The sequence below is a fragment of the Podarcis pityusensis genome, assembly GCF_964106645.2.
Source record: "Podarcis pityusensis genome assembly, chromosome: 10".
NCBI lineage: Eukaryota > Metazoa > Chordata > Lepidosauria > Squamata > Lacertidae > Podarcis > Podarcis pityusensis.
Window position 1 is genome coordinate 32,106,735 of NC_138035.1, and position 15,894 is coordinate 32,122,628.

The following is a 15,894-nucleotide window of genomic DNA, read 5'->3' on the forward strand; positions in this document are numbered from 1 at the left end:
ACTCAAAGCGGAGAAGGTCCTCTCAACGTGCCTGTGGTCTATTTGAGCTTAGTTTAGGCTGGCATGCTAGGGAGTGGGGACTTGGGAAAGAGAGGAAGAGGGACGCCGGTTTCCCCTCAGAGATCGCCCTGTAGTGGTGGGTGCTGTCCTTGCAGGTTCAGCCATGGTGTTGTTCCTAGCACAGAGACTTATGCAGCCTGTAAGGGGCATGTGCAGCTTTTCAGGTCAGAGACTTTCTTTCCTTCTAAAGATGAGCTTCCTTCGTTCTGGGGAGGGTGGAAGTTCCTTATGCTAGGCACTCGGTTCCACTGTGTGTGCACTTTAGTTTCCACTATGGACAACGGAAACCAGTTTATGTAACTGGGTTATTAATCCAGTTAAAATATATTTCTATGATGAGACACAAAATCTTCAGAAGGTCATATTAGGTTAATCGGAAGACTTCATATAAAGACAAAAGATAAAGGTTCTCGGATGTTTAGGGTCGCTAAAACTTCATCAACTTCTGAATTCAGAACTGAGGTCATAAAAAAAAGAGCATGGTTTTCAGACAATGCAATTCATTAAAATCTCAAGATAGGACCAAAATATTATGTAGTAGAAATTCTCATTTAATTTGAAATTCGTTACCTTAATTCATTTCTGGCCATGAATTAGCTGAGTTATATACTCATTTAAGTCTCATTGTTCTCAGTTGGAGAAATTATGTGTTTTAACTCTTCCACACAGAGATTAGTGGACTTGTGTTTTCAAGCATGGCTGGATTTTAGTTTTATGTCTTTTGTGTAGTTTGTGAAACTACCTGGTATAGTTTCTCTTATACTTGCATTTGTTCAAACCTCTTTATTTTGGCCCTTCCATTTGTACATTTCTGATATATTTTTGTGCAATTCTATAAAAGCAAATAAAAATATCCATTGTTTCAAAGTCTTTTGTTTATCTTACTAATTTTGAATTGTTGAATTGGAAAAAAAATAATAAGGTTAAGCTTCCTTGTCAACCTTTGAAACAATCTGTTACACGGTACAGATTAAAAGGACATACATTAAAGGTTTTTAACTGAGAAAGTGAATGCTAAAGATAATCTAGTTCTTTTATATTTTTCATACTATACTGTATGTCACCTTCCAAAATGTAAAAAATGAAGATTTATATGATAGGAAAACCTGTATGATCACACTGAGTTTTATTTAAAAGGAAAATTAAATTTATTTTTAAAAACTTGTTATGCTTGAATTGCTAGTTTATGGTGTAAAATAGAGAATCCAAACTCTCTGGGTAGCTGGATTCTATGCAGTACAAGGTACACTTAACTTTATTGACATCAGCAGGCTTAGGCATGCCCAACTCTGCATAAGATCAGGCTGCAATCCTCTGCAAACACTTATGTGAGCATTAAGTTCCATTGAATTCAGTGGGACTTCTGAGAATGCAATGACTGGATTGGGTCTTAAGTTTGTTGACCTGAGCACCCTTTCCAGGAAGAAAGTTCTACGGAGCTCAGTAGTATTTGCACCTGGGGATGCTGCTGCAAAATGCAAGCGGTGAGGGAGGTTGTATTCATCTGCATGTTTACTAATGGTAGACCCTTTAAATTCTGTTGGATTTATTTCTACATGAAAATGTGGGCAGCCTATTCATACAGTACTTATATTGGAATATGTCCTATTGAGTTTCTGAGTAAACATGCAAAGTATAAAGCTGAAAAGTTGCATTCCTGAGCAGATTTATGAGGGGTAATAATTGGGTAATTCTTTCTAGTAGACAGTCATCACTCTAGTTTCCATTAACTTCAGTGAGTATGTAGTCCAATCTCATGCATATTTACTCGGAAACACCTATTGTGTGCAACTGGGCTTGCTCTTAAGGAAGTGTGTATAGGAGACCCTGAACCTACGCAGGGACTGGGTTCTACAGCTGCAGCCCTTTGCAGAGTTTGGCATCCCCAACCCAACTTAATTCAATGGTTTTTATGCACAGGATTTCAACCTCAGCTACTACTGGTTTTCTCTAGATTGTATTCTTGGTCTGTAATGATGTCTATTAGCTACTACTGGTTTTCTCTAGATTGTATTCTTGGTCTGTAATGATGTCTATTAGCAATTTTTATGTACCCACCTAGTTGCCCACTCTTGTGAATGTTAGCAGTTTATTCAAACGTAGTATTTTGGCACTTGAATGAAATACTTTGATACCCGCCCCCCTCAAATAAGTCTGATTCTCAATATTTTCAGTATATTCCAAGTGCATATGAATAAAATCTATATTGATAAGAGTGCATTAATAATTGGGCAGATGGTAAAATGTTTTCGTGTCATGTAGTACTCCCTACTCAGTTTCAAGGAAGAGAAACATAAGCATTACAAGGTCTACCAGGGCAGAGGAGAGTTAGGACTGTGTCCTTACAAAACAAATACTGCTAAAAATACTGTGTTGCACAGGAAGAGATAAAAGGAATACCAGAATGTAACTTGCAATACAGTCACATTCTTACACACACCCACACACACCCACACCCACACACACACACTTTAATCTCATTGTATGGTTTTGAAAGGATGGTTAGTAGTTAATAGAAGCATCACTGCAATATCTTAGTTATATTGTAGAACAGGTGTGGGGAACCTGTGCCCTCCCTAGAAGTCATTGGATTGCAGCTCCCAGCATCCTTGATCATGGACCATACAGACTTGGGCTGATGGTAGCTGGAGAGCACCAATGTTTGGATAATCACAGGTTTCCTACCCCTCTAGTAGAAGAGTATCAGTTAACCTTACCCTGGTAAAAGGAGGGTAAGCTCCATGGCTAAGGTATTTGCAGCCTTTGAGATGGAAATAAATACTGAGGACAGACAAACAAAAATCTTAAAAGTGATGTCCTTTCTGAAAGTTAAAGAGAATTTGTGCAATTCTGTTCTGTCACATTTGTAAGTAAATTGAAGATTTAAATCTTTTTGAATCTGCCATCCATAGCTACTTTTTGGAGTAAGTACATGTGAATTCAGTGGGGCTTACATCTGAGTAGACATTTATAGGCTTGCACTGCAGGTTATTCCATGTGGATTTGCCTTAGAAGAAAGGTGAAAAGAACAGTTCTTAAGAATGGCAAGCGTGTGACTTGACTGTATTACACCTAGAAAGGTCTTTCAGCTTAACACAATGCAGCTGTTTTCTTTTAGACTGCAAGTTCTGTTTCTTTCGGAATTTGTCCATCCAGCCTGTTGAGCAAAGGAAGATTCCAAACCGGTACCTCGGTCAACCTAGCCCTTTCACACATCCACATCTTCTGAAACCAGGTAAGGATCATTTCAGTACAGTCCTAAGCATATTTACTCAGAGGTAAGAAACACTGTATTCAGTGGGACTTACTCCCTGCCATGTTTGCATAGGATAGCATCCACGGACACTAGTTTCTAAGCTGTGTCATTAGATTCTTTTTATTTTGCATGAAGAGGAGGAAAATTGTACATCCTTAGTGGAATTCACCTTCAGAAAGTATTTCCTAAAATTCCAAAGAGGTATCATCCCTGTGTATGCATTTCTCAATCAGTTCAGACTCATTGCTTAAAATAATAGAGCATCCCAATATGAGATAAAACTTGAGATAAATACAGCAAAAGTTTTAAGTATAGAACAGTGAAATGGGAGAATGGAAAGTGTACATGTGTGAGCAAAGGCAATATGTAAACCAAGCAGGTACAGTAAACAAATATTTCCATGACAGCAGCAGCAGAAAAAAAATTCCACATACAGTGGTACCTCGGGTTACAGACGCTTCAGATTACAGACTCTGCTAACCCAGAAATAGTACCTCGGGTTAAGAACTTTGCTTCAGGATGAGAACAGAAATAGAGCAGCAGCAGGAGGCCCCATTAGCTAAAGTGCTACCTCAGGTTAACAACGGACCTCCGGAATGAATTAAGTTCTTAACCCAAGGTACCACTGTAGTTTTTATGATTGACAGAACTTACTTCCTTCCCTTAGAACTTTTCTGAACACCAGTTCCATATTTTCCTACCTTCAGAGTTGCTGCAAGTGGGCAGAATGTCAGGTCCTTCCTTATCATAGCACCGAAAATCTGGAATACCTTCCCATGGCAGTCTGGGCCCATATTTATGAGTCTTCAAGTGGACAGGGAAGACAGTTTTGTTTCCAATAGGCCTTTAGGTCATTTTACTGATGTGCTTCTGACAGAAGAGTGGGATAAAAAAGTTTGTAAATAAAAAAAACCTCTCTGCTTGATTGACATTTGTAAATTAGGCCTGGGACCGTCATTTAATTGTACAGTCATACCTTGGAAGTCGAACAGAATCCATTCTGGAAGTCCATTCAACTTCCAAACATTCAAAAACCAAAGTGCGGCTTCGGAAGCTGTGGGAGCCCCAGCGGACATTTGGCTTCCAAAAATCGTTCAAAAACCGGAACACTCACTTCCAGGTTTTGATCGTTGGGGAGCCGATTTATTCGGGAGCCAAGGCATTCGAGGTCCAAGGTACGACTGTATAGCTAGCAATCAGTGTTCCAGAAAAGGAATCATTCACCCACACTTGAAACTCATTGTTATTCAACCATGCTTTCTTCCAAAAGTGACAATCCTTTTCCTTTATCTCAAACACCTTTATTTTCCATTTGTATTCTATGATTTGCCTCTCTCTCCAAACATGTATCCTGTTGTCATGCATGTTTGAGTCCCACTGAGTTCAATCAAATTAGTATCGGAATGCACTGTGTGGTTATTTGTGTATTATTTTATACCCTACCTTTCTACTAGTAAGTTAAAATTACATTACTATGGGCTGGTTCACATGTCATTTTAAGTACAGTGGTGCCTCGCAAGACAAAATTAATTCGTTCCGCGAGTTTTTTCGTCTTGCGGTTTTTTTCGTCTTGCGAAGCACGGTGTCGGAAAAGTTTTGGAAAAGCTTCAAAAATCACCAAAGTCTTCAAAAACCTCAAAAAAGGCTACCACACCGCGTGCTATGAGTTGCTCCTCGAAGTCAAGTCGCAACTGTATTAACGGTTTTAAGAAAAAGGAAACAAACTTGCAAGACGTTTCCGTCTTGCGAAGCAAGCCCATAGGGAAAATCGTCTCACGAAGCAACTCAAAAAACCAAAAACCCTTTCGTTTTGTGAGTTTTCCGTCTTGCGAGGCATTCGTCTTGCGAGGTACCACTGTATGGTTTAAAGGTGAACATATTCTTGCATGTGACTAAAATAACATCCAGTTTATTCTCTTCTCCACTCTTGCTGCAGCTGCTACACTGCCAGAATCTAAGCTATACTTTGGCTTTGCATTGTGTCTGAACCCAGGCTCATGCTATATATGGAAAGAGACAAACCATAAAACTAGGTTCAGACATGATGTGAAGCCAAAGCAGGGCTTAGCTCCAAGCAGCATGGCAGTGGCCATGGTGAGGAAGGAGCGAAGCGTCCACATTTATGGTCCCATATTTAGCACGTTGCAAGTATACTAAAGCTTAATTGTGGTTTCAGGTGGTCTGCAAACTAGGACAAAATATTACTGGATTACTATAAAACTGAACCCTTGTTCTTCCATTCCAACATAAGAGAGGCCCTAATGGAACATGTAGTCCAGCAATATGCTTCCCAGTGTCCAAATGTTTCTAGGAAGCCTCCAAACACAACATGAAGAAAACAACCCTTCCCTACTGTATTCCTGCAGCAACTGGAATTCACTGGCATGTTGTCTCTAAGTGTACTTTTCAGTCTGCACTGTACTTTCTTCATTATGGGTTTGATCCAGTGGAGGCACCTGTTAGTGGAAGTGGGAGGCATAATTTTCACCAGTTCTACCTCTTGCCTGCACTACCTCCCATGCTATTCTGGGGGGGGTCCTTCAGCAGAGGTGCAGAGGCTGGAATGAGCAGAGGTTGCCTCCACCCCATTTCATTAGCAGGTGTTGGGAGTGACCTTTCTAGGAGTAGAATGCCACTCATGGGATCATTAGAGGCAACCCAGATTATTGTAAAGGAAAACATTCTGAATGCAAGGTAGCCATATGAAACAGGTAGCATAAACATCTAGGCAAAGACCTTTGGCTTGAGAACCTCATATAACTGCTTGCAGCATTAGTCTCCTATCATTTTCACTGGGACTTCCTTTCATGTAAGCTTGCTTAGGGATTGTAGCCTAAGGGTGCAGTTCTCACATAAAACGTCCCACTTAACTTCATTAACATGTACGAGTGCAGGATTGTGGTCATAGATTATGCCAAGAGTGTACCTCATTTGCAATCAGCAGCTCTTGTTTCTTCAGTCCAGTTGTGTTAAAAAGACTCTGTACTTTGCATTCTTTGCAGATAAAATGTGGTTGACAGATTAAATCTGCAGTTCCGAGAAAGAGAATTTTTCCTTGGAGCTATTAGGTACATAGCTTATAATACTAAAAATAGTCCGATGATTGTTCACTGTTAAAAGCTTGATAAGTTTTGGAGAAATTTTCACTGGGCAATCTAATATCTCTTCTGACTTCACCTTAAAGGTTGCACCCAGCACTACCATTGCCTGTTCAATATCCAGAAGCTGAAAAAGTGTAGTATTTCAATTGGGTTAAAGTGTACCTATTTTCTTTCTCCATCATCACCTATTCTCCAATCTAAAAATTAATATCCTTATGTTAGTTTGTGGAATGCCTTGAGAATTAATGTTAGTTAATTTCAAATGGAGCTTTTCTTTCTTACACATGACTGTGAAATACGCTGAGAATGTGTACACATTGGAGCAGGGCAGGGGTAGCCAACCTGTAGCCCTCCAGATGTTGCTGGACTGTAATTCCCATCACCCCAGCCATTGGTTATTCTGGCTGATGCTGATGGGAGCTGGAGTCCAGCAAGTTTCCCACCTTGGAGTAGGGAAAAGAATAGTGATGAGGAGAAAAGAGGGTATGAGGTGGAAAGGAGAGTCAATTGAGAGGAGCAATGACATGCTAGAGGAGGAAAATTTGCTGCTTAGCAGCATAGCGCAGAAAATTAACAGAATGAAGAGGTGTTTTTGAAACAAGAATAGCTATTTTGATTTCTGTTCACAGGAGAAGTAACACCGGGGTTGTCGCAAGTGGAGTATGCTCTCCGTAGGCACAAGTTGATGGCTCAGATACACAAAGAGGTGCCAGGCATGGACCACACAGTGATTCTGCTATCCAATCCCACCTACTACATGAGCAATGATATTCCATACACCTTCCACCAGGACACTAACTTCCTGTATTTGTGCGGGTTCCAGGAGCCTGACAGCATCTTGGTGCTACAGACTGTGCCTGGCAAACCTTTGCCATCCCACAAAGCTCTGTTGTTTGTCCCACGGCGGGATCCAAGCAGGGAGCTGTGGGATGGACCGCGGTCTGGTACAGACGGGGCAGTGGCTCTCACGGGCGTGGATGAAGCATATACCATAGAAGAGTTTAGGCACCTGGTGGCTAAATTGAAAGGTAAGAAGAAGAAGAAACATATAGGAGATGTGGATTGGTAGGCGTTTCGGCAGGGTGTACAAAGCCTTTGGGCAGGTTGCTCACAGGTGGAGAGCATAGTGGAAACATGCAAAGGAATTTTGTGCTCCCAGCTACCTGGTTGTAATTCCCCACCCCCCACCCCTTTAAAAATATTTGAGAAAAGTTACATAATCAACATTTTAGATTCTCCTGTGGCTGTTGGATGGCCTATGGCTCAGGAATCTTTACTAATATAGTAGAAAAATCACAGAAGTCTTCAGTACTGTGGCAAACATTTGCATTGTCCCTTCAGGATCCCTTTATTTGAATAATGACTATTAGGGAAGAATAATGTGTCCACTTGACAGGCTTACTTCTTTCTGACATATATCATCCAAAGGCCTGGTTTTCCATAAGATTAGATGACATATTTACATTGAGGAAAGTGGATATCCTATTTACACAGACAATTTTCTGCTGTGAAATATCTATAATTGTATCCTGCATTTTAGATCCTACATTGACCCGGGGGGGCGGGGCGGGTGTGATGACCTCCAAGGTACCTTCCAACTCTATGATTTTCTCAGCTTATAATTAGCTGGAAGCCTCATACCCAGCATTGCTTGGGAATTTTAAGTATTAAAATCAGTGCAGGTTTGAAAGGTTCAGTCTGCTACCTTGATTCAAAATTGTATTCAAACAGAGATGAAAACCTGCTGTTTGATCTCAGAAACCATCATGTAAAACTTGGTTAAGGTACCTTAAGTGTTGTCCTCAGATGCATGGAGAACAGGCAAACTTTCCAAAATAGATAATAGATATAAGTATACAATTTTGTTTCTAAGTGGATGGTACATTAGAATAGAAAGAATAGTTTCAACAATACAGTAGTTCTTGCCAATTCCTTTCAGGCAGATTTTCAAAGTACTGATTTCCCCCAAGATATATATGGCTAATTAAACTAACGTGTTTATATTCTGTTTCACAGATGAATCTAGTATGGTTTGGTATGATTTTGCTAAACCTGTGCATCCACAACTCCATTCTGATTACTTGCTACACCTGGCAGAAGTCAAAGCTAGAAGCAAGAATCGTATCCGAGCAATCAGGCACTTAGTGCAAAACCTACGACTGGTTAAATCTGCTGCAGAGATTGAGAGAATGAAGATTGCTGGCAAGGTGACATCACAGGTATGGGACAAGGCAGTTGTGCCTAACAGGATGTTAACAGAAAATCTGGCATGGTGCAGAAACACTTTTCAAAGGGGAGATGAGATGTGGACAAACTTGGGTTGCTTCTGGTTGGATGGTTCTGGGGACTGTTCTTTTATAAGTGGGTAATCCCAAGGAAAATACATTCTTCAATTTTATGGGAAGGCATTTGTAGACTAAGCTTTCCAATACGGCAAGACCTTTACTGGCTAACACAACAATTAATTTCATACAAAGTAATTCAACAAAACACCAATCAGGTGGGAACCAAATGTACTTGATCTTCTTCGTTATTACTTAGTTTCACAATCTGAGCCAATTCCATCTTGGGTTATTTATCTAGTGACATCCCGTGGTTGGTCTTAGAATGCAGTGTTTTGAAATAAACTTTGAGGGGCATTTTTAAGAAGCAGAACTGGTTTTTGCAAATCCATAATGATCCATTATGGAAATGATTTCTGATGTTGTGGAATAAGATCAATCTCAAATTAAATTTGAAAACATGCGCTTTGACTATAGATTTTTATAACAATATATTTAATGATAGTAATTCCTGGTTCGCCTTTTCCAAATGGGACTATTACTAAGAATAAAAAAGAGCCTTTCGGGATCAGACCAAAAGCCCATCTATTCTAGCACCCTGTTCGCACAGTTGCTAGTCAGGTGCCTATAGGAAGCATTCAAACAGGACATCAATGCAACAGTCCTCCCACTTTTGTTTACCTAGCAACTAGTATTCAGAGGCATGGCACCTCAAACACTGCAGGTGGTACACAGCCAGCACAGCTATCAGCAGTTGGTCGTGTTATTCTCCATGAATTCTTTTAACCCCTTTTAAAGCTATCCAAATTGATGTTCAGAATTATGTATTGTAGTGGTGGATTCCATTTCTCTGTCCAGAATCTTCCAACATTCAGATTTCTTCTCTAGAACAGGGTTTACCAACCTATGGGCTGGGACCCACAAGTGGGTACCAAAGCCTGTGAAAGTGGATCAGGGGCTTTATAAGTAAATCCGACACGATTATTGCTCTTAATCTTACAACTTTTTGTTTTGTTGGCATATACTGTGTTGCTGTGTTGACACTTGTTACCATTGCTTTAGATAAGTTTTGCAACTTTATTTACTCATTAAGGACATTATTTTATTGCATTGTAAAAGAAAACGATGGTTTGATGTCAAGTGACTGAGGATACGGGCTTAATTCGGGCATCACATTAAGCCATGATTACGGAAGATTAATGAAGGTTAAGCATGATTTTTCAAGTAAAGAATCACTACTTTAGATTAGATAGCAGATCAGTATCAGAAACCATGGCTTGTGCTAACTGTGGCTTGGTTTGAATTGAATTGAGTAGTTATGGCTCTGCTTCCAGAGGCTGCTGTACCATAAAGCCAGTAGTGACGGGTCTGGACAGATTGCCTTGAGATCTGTATTGGAGCATGCAATGTGTTTTTCTCCCATGTTTAGCTACCTTGTTTAACTGGGTGTTAGATGTGGGGGACATACCTGACTAATGGTGGTTTTCCCAAAGCCACGAAGAGATCCCAAGCGTTTGGAATCTTGCCACTGTATTTCCCTCCTCAACCAGGATTAGAGTGTATTTACAGCAGTCCTGGCAGATATACATCCAGACCCAGGTGGGTTTTATACCACAGATGCAAACTAACAACTGTTTGAGAAACTGAAAGATGCTGTACATAATTGACTCGGCTTTGTTTCAGACTTCCATGAACAAACCTCTGTCAGCTTTTGAGGGTAATGACAGAAACAGGGGTATGGTTTTGAAAATGTATACAATCCTAACACAAATATTTCCCTCTTTTGTGGTGCAAAAGCCAGCATGGGAAATGGGTGTGGGGAATTGGGGTCAGGTCATTGTCATAAAATGTGGCATGTGAAGTCTCTTACCCACAGTCTCTGCTGATATTTAGGACAACTTTCTTAAGCTCATACATTGGTGGTTTTATGTACCGGTTCAAGTGGCCATATTCAGAGTAGTGGTAATGCACTGTGTTGGCTGTGAAATGCTGTGAAAGAGGCAGTTATTGGCACCTCTGGTGGACCTGTCCAGCAGTAAAGGCCTTCTGGGAATAGCTGTAGAGATGAATGTCATCACAGGCCATAGATTGCTTTTGGGTCCTAAGTTATGCTTATTCTATATTTGACTTTTTGACAGGCGTTTGTGGAGACAATGTTTGCAAGCAAATCTCCAGTGGATGAAGCATTTCTGTATGCTAAGGTATGTGCTTTGTAGTATCCTAGAAAGCATCATAATTCTTCATGCAGTTGGGATGGATTGATTGATTGATTAAATTTGTATACTGCCCTTCATAAGACCTCAGGGTGGTTCACAAGATAAAAATACAAGATAAAAGCACAAATAAATAGAACAAAAACAAAACAATAACATCCCCCTCTTAGTATTGCATTGACCTCTTAGGCAGCAGTTCTATGCACACATACTTCATAGGGGACACGGCTGGTGCTGTGGTCTAAACCACTGAGCCTCTTGGGCTTGCCAATCAGAAGGTTGGTGGTTCAAATCTATGTGACAGGGTGAGCTCCTGTTACTCTATCCCAGCTTCTGCCAACCTAGCAGTTCAAAAGCATGCCAGTATGAGTAAATAAATAGTTACCACTGCAGTGGGAAGGTAAGCGGCATTTCTGTGCACTCTGGTTTCTGTCTTGGTGTTCTGTTGTGCCAAAAGCAGTTTAGTCATGCTGGCCACATGACCCGGAAAGCAGTCTGCGGACAAACGTATGCTCCCTCGGCCTGAAGCAAGATGAGTGCCTCACCCCTTTGACTGGACTTAACTGTCCAGGGGTCCTTTACCTTTACCTTACCATACCTTATACTTCAGAATAAGTCCTACTGGCCTCGCTAAGACTTGCTTATGAGTAGACATGTGGAGGATTGCACTGTTAAGTTTTCCTTCTAAGACAACAATGGGAGCTTAATATAGGCCTTTGCTCTGCCACAACTCATTATGCATCTTTCCCTAAACTTACTTCCTTTCAAAACTATAACAGACATGGGAGTGAGGCTTCAGAGAAGTTTAAGAAAAACCTGACAAACCTTAAGAGGTGTTTACAATTTTGCATTTGTTAGTCAAAAAAAATTTTTTTTATTTCATATGCACTCTCATATGAGGGTTTTATACCTTCATATCCAAGAATGTGTATTTCTTTCACACAAGCATAATGACTTGAATAGTTCTATATTGTGCATTGTACAGACCTACAAGTCTTTCTTCCCTGCATAAGAAATGAATTGGCTAGGATATGGATTGAGCCTGCCACAGATAATGTGCTTAATGGAATTAGAAGTGCCTCCTGGTTTTCCACATTTCTTTCAAACATTTCATCCAGTGAGCCCAAATCAGAAGCATCAAGGAGATAAATACAACAAATGGGAGAATTGTCTGAGGCAAAGGGAGTTGTGTAAATCTGTAATTGATTTAGCCGCTTAAAAACTACCGGTGAATTCAAGCCCAACATTGTATCCTCTACACCTCATTGGTTTGTTGTCCAATGCACAGGCAGAAAAGGGCTCGGATGTGCACTGTGCAATCCTGAGCTAGAATTAATGGGTTTTCTTATTTCCAACTTAATTATTCCAGTTTGAATTTGAGTGCCGGGCTCGTGGTGCTGATATTTTGGCTTATCCTCCTGTGGTTGCAGGTGGCAACAGATCCAACACCTTGCATTATGTGAAAAACAACCAGCTCATCAAGGTAACCAAATGGATTCTGACACTTCTTACTGCAACCTACTGATAACTTCATCTCTCTCAAGCCTTGCTAAACTATTTGGAGAAGTTTTATTCTGACCCATGTTTGCTGTTTTGTGCACCCCTCAGAGTTGTGACCTCTGCTTCCTGGGTGTGTGTCCATGCCATCTCTTACCATAGTTAGCTTAACATAGAGGAGAGGGTGTGGTCAGGAGTATGCCTCAGCAAAGCCTGAGCTATGGAGTGACTCTGCAGTGCTTTTTCCTTGTTAGGTTTGCATATCTGACTTGAATCCGAGAAGCTGTAACATTTATCTTGGGTGTTGTCCTCACAGAGTTCACGTGGACTGGTTCCAAAACTACTGTTGTTTGGCAAATCTTCCCATTAAGATCTTCGGTTTGACAACTGAACCTTCACTGTTCAATGATAGTAATTGCCTTCAGAGGGTGTCTGCACATAACACATTCTGTGTGTGTGTGTGTGTGTGTGTGTGTGTGTGTGTGTGTGTGTCTTAGTAAAGGAGGTTTGCATTCTGCAAGCAAAGAAAGGAGTGATGAAATCTCGGAAGCTGCCAAAACAAGATTTATTTGGCCCAATACATTTTGAAGTGTGCAGAATGTCAGAAGCACTCCAAACATACCACTGTGTCCTCAGTGAGCAAATAGTGTTTTGGTCAGATAAGCCTTGTTTCATAAGCCAATATTTCATTCCCTGTCTTTTTTCTGTTAATTGTGATTTCTCTCCAATTTTTTTGCCTTCAGCAAGCATCAGTTTTACCTGTCTCCTACTGGAAGCACCCCTTTCTCAAATGCAAATATTTGAAGAGACAGCGGAACTCCTGGTGCCCAACATTCCACCCCATGTGCAGATTGGCTTATTCTGTGTTGGCATGTCTGGTCTCTTTTATGCTTTAAACTTCACGTCTCATGTTTTAACCGTAAGAGGCAAACATGTCAGGTTTTCACACTTTTCAAAAATTGCTACATGCTGAATTTTGATATGGTGGCTGAGTGATTTATTTATGTTGAAGAGTGAATTATAAACAGCTCCATGTATGACAGGAGTGGGGCACCTGTGGCCCAACAAATGTTGCAGGGCTACAACTCTCATCAGCCGGTCCAGTCCATCAGGGGTGATGGCAGCTGTAATGTAGCATCTTCTCGAGAGCTGAAGGTTCCCCATTCCTGCTATATGACCACATGAATACTAAACTTAACCTTTCTTGCTAGTGTGGGAGTAGATTGATTTTGGAGGTACAATTTGAGTCCCCCATTCTGAATGAGAGCTATACAAACATCACCCTTTCAGATTTTTCTAGTAATCAGCATACAGTCATACCTTGGGTTGAAGTAGCTTCAGGTTAAGCATTTTTGGGTTGCGCTCCGCAGCGACCTGGAAGTAACAGAGCACGTTACTTCCAGGTTTCACCACTCGCACATGCGCAGGTGCTCAAAATGACATAATGTGCATGTGCGGAAGCGGCAAATCATGACCCGCGTAGACGTGGGTTGCTTTCGCTTCAGGATGCGAACGGGGCTCTGGAACAGATCCCGTTCACGTCCCGAGGTACCACTGTACCGTGGAAGTGTCCTGCGAATCCAATGTGTCTATACTGTGCTAGAGTCTAGCTACAGCCTAACCCATCCAGATGTTGTTGGACTGCAACTCTCATCATCCACAACCATTGACCTTGCTAGGTGAGGCTGATGGGAGTTGTAGCCCAAAACGCTTGCAGGGCACCAGGTTAAGGGAAGGCTGTTACATTATTTCCTACTGTGTACCAGTGTCATCGGTTGATTTGTGAAGGGTAGAAGAAAGATGCTGGAGGCAACGAAAATGTGTTTGAAGGCAAAGAGGGTCCTCCAGGGAGCAGAGCCAGTTTCCAAGTCAGTGTAGAAAATATCTACCTTAGAGAATATTTTCAAACAGTCATCTTCTGTATCACCCTTTCTTCAACTCTGGTAATTGACTAGATCCCTATTCGGATGTCATAAGCTTGGAGGGTCCCATGTTTGCTGTAAGTTATTGTGGCTCGTTTTGCATGAATCAACTCGACTGAATGGTCTGGCTGATGCCATCAACCATCAGGGTTGCTGGCGTAGAAATAATCACACTGTCTGGCCCAATTACACGACTGGTACTTGTATATATTAACCACCATGATGGCAAAGCCTGAAACTCAAGTAGTTTTGCAGCCTGTCCTTGAGGGGCGTGTGATCATTGGCCCATTGAAGAGAGCAGTGAAGAAAGAGCAGAACTAAGACATCTTAAAAAGAGGACTACACCGCCCTGTTCCTGAATGGTTTATTGAGATGCACATTACTAAAGTAAAACCAGCTCTACTCTGTCCCAGGGTATTTCTGCTTACCCTGTATCTAGAGACAGGGACTCCCTCTCGAGAAAGCCAAGCAAAGAACTTCTGGGACATTCTCATACATCTACATCAAACATGATGCTCCTTGTGGGGGGAATAATAAGGGATTATATTTCTGCACACAAAAACTGAACAGATGTAATGCATGTTCTCGTATCTGGATGGTCCCTGCAGAATTCCCCTAACACTGTTTCCCCCTTCTTAGTTTGAATGCAGTGTCACAGAGTCCAGGTCTTGATTATTCAGTCATTTAAGAAAAGTATTTCTTCAGAAGTAGATGTTCTCTTCCTTCCTTTCCTTACAAAGAGACTGGTGAATGGGGCCACATGATGCCTGCCAGTTTCCAAAATTATGATGCTTTTTAACAGGTGACTAATAATTGCTGGGGAAAAGGGAGGCTTTTGACTAAGGAAGGATTTCACTGTTCTGATTACTTGGAGGGAGATTGGGTGGATATAGGAATGATAATGAACAGCTGAAGCACACAAGCACAGGGAGGCCCTCTTGTCGCAGGGCAGCAGGTGGACTCTTTCTAGAGTAGCATATTACTCAGTTCTTAAAACAAGGTCTTTTATCTCCACCGTTCCCTTCTGGAACTTAAGAACACTGATCACAGCTGCCCTGAAATGGATTTCGAGGTTTATCAGAACAACAGAATCTTTTGTACGCATTCCATCCAGTTGAGCTGAACTGTCAGAGAGATCACAATAAGGTTTTAATATGCTTCCAGCATGTTATAAAATTATATTATATCAATCCTATTAAAATACGTTAATGGTGGTTTTTTTTAAAGACTGTGAGTATGATGATTACGTCTGTCCCATTCAAGTCTCTGCAGGCAGGCCTTATACTGCAAGCAGTCTGTGATTTTAATGAGCCCATCAAAATAGGGTGATCATTTACATTTAGAGGGACTTACATAAGGTAGAGAGCATGAAGTTGGCATCTATGATGAAGATTTTAGTTACTTCAGCTAAATCATGGGCAATGCAAAACATTTCAAACATATTCATTTACCTTTAGGACACAAATGGGGAACCTGTGGCCCTGCATGTATGGTTCAACTGTTGCTCCCATAATCTCCAGATAGCATGGCCAATGCTCAAAGATTATGGACATTGTAGTCCAA

The 15,894-nt window shown here is 41.1% G+C and overlaps 1 protein-coding gene across 2 annotated transcripts in view; it reads left to right on the forward strand.

Moving 5' to 3' along the window:
* The window catches only part of XPNPEP3 (X-prolyl aminopeptidase 3), a 25,480-nt gene continuing 9,586 nt past the window's right edge, over positions 1–15,894 (forward strand). Inside the window, exons 1-6 of one of the 2 annotated variants that reach the window (XM_081024205.1) lie at positions 1–224; positions 3,179–3,295; positions 7,047–7,445; positions 8,434–8,636; positions 10,838–10,900; positions 12,282–12,395. In XM_081024205.1, coding sequence (XP_080880331.1) covers positions 164–224; positions 3,179–3,295; positions 7,047–7,445; positions 8,434–8,636; positions 10,838–10,900; positions 12,282–12,395 — 957 coding nt within the window. In that variant the 5' untranslated portion in view covers positions 1–163. Of the gene's footprint in view, positions 225–3,178; positions 3,296–6,318; positions 6,385–7,046; positions 7,446–8,433; positions 8,637–10,837; positions 10,901–12,281; positions 12,396–15,894 lie in introns of those variants that run through there. The other variant, XM_081024206.1, reaches the window with a different exon arrangement.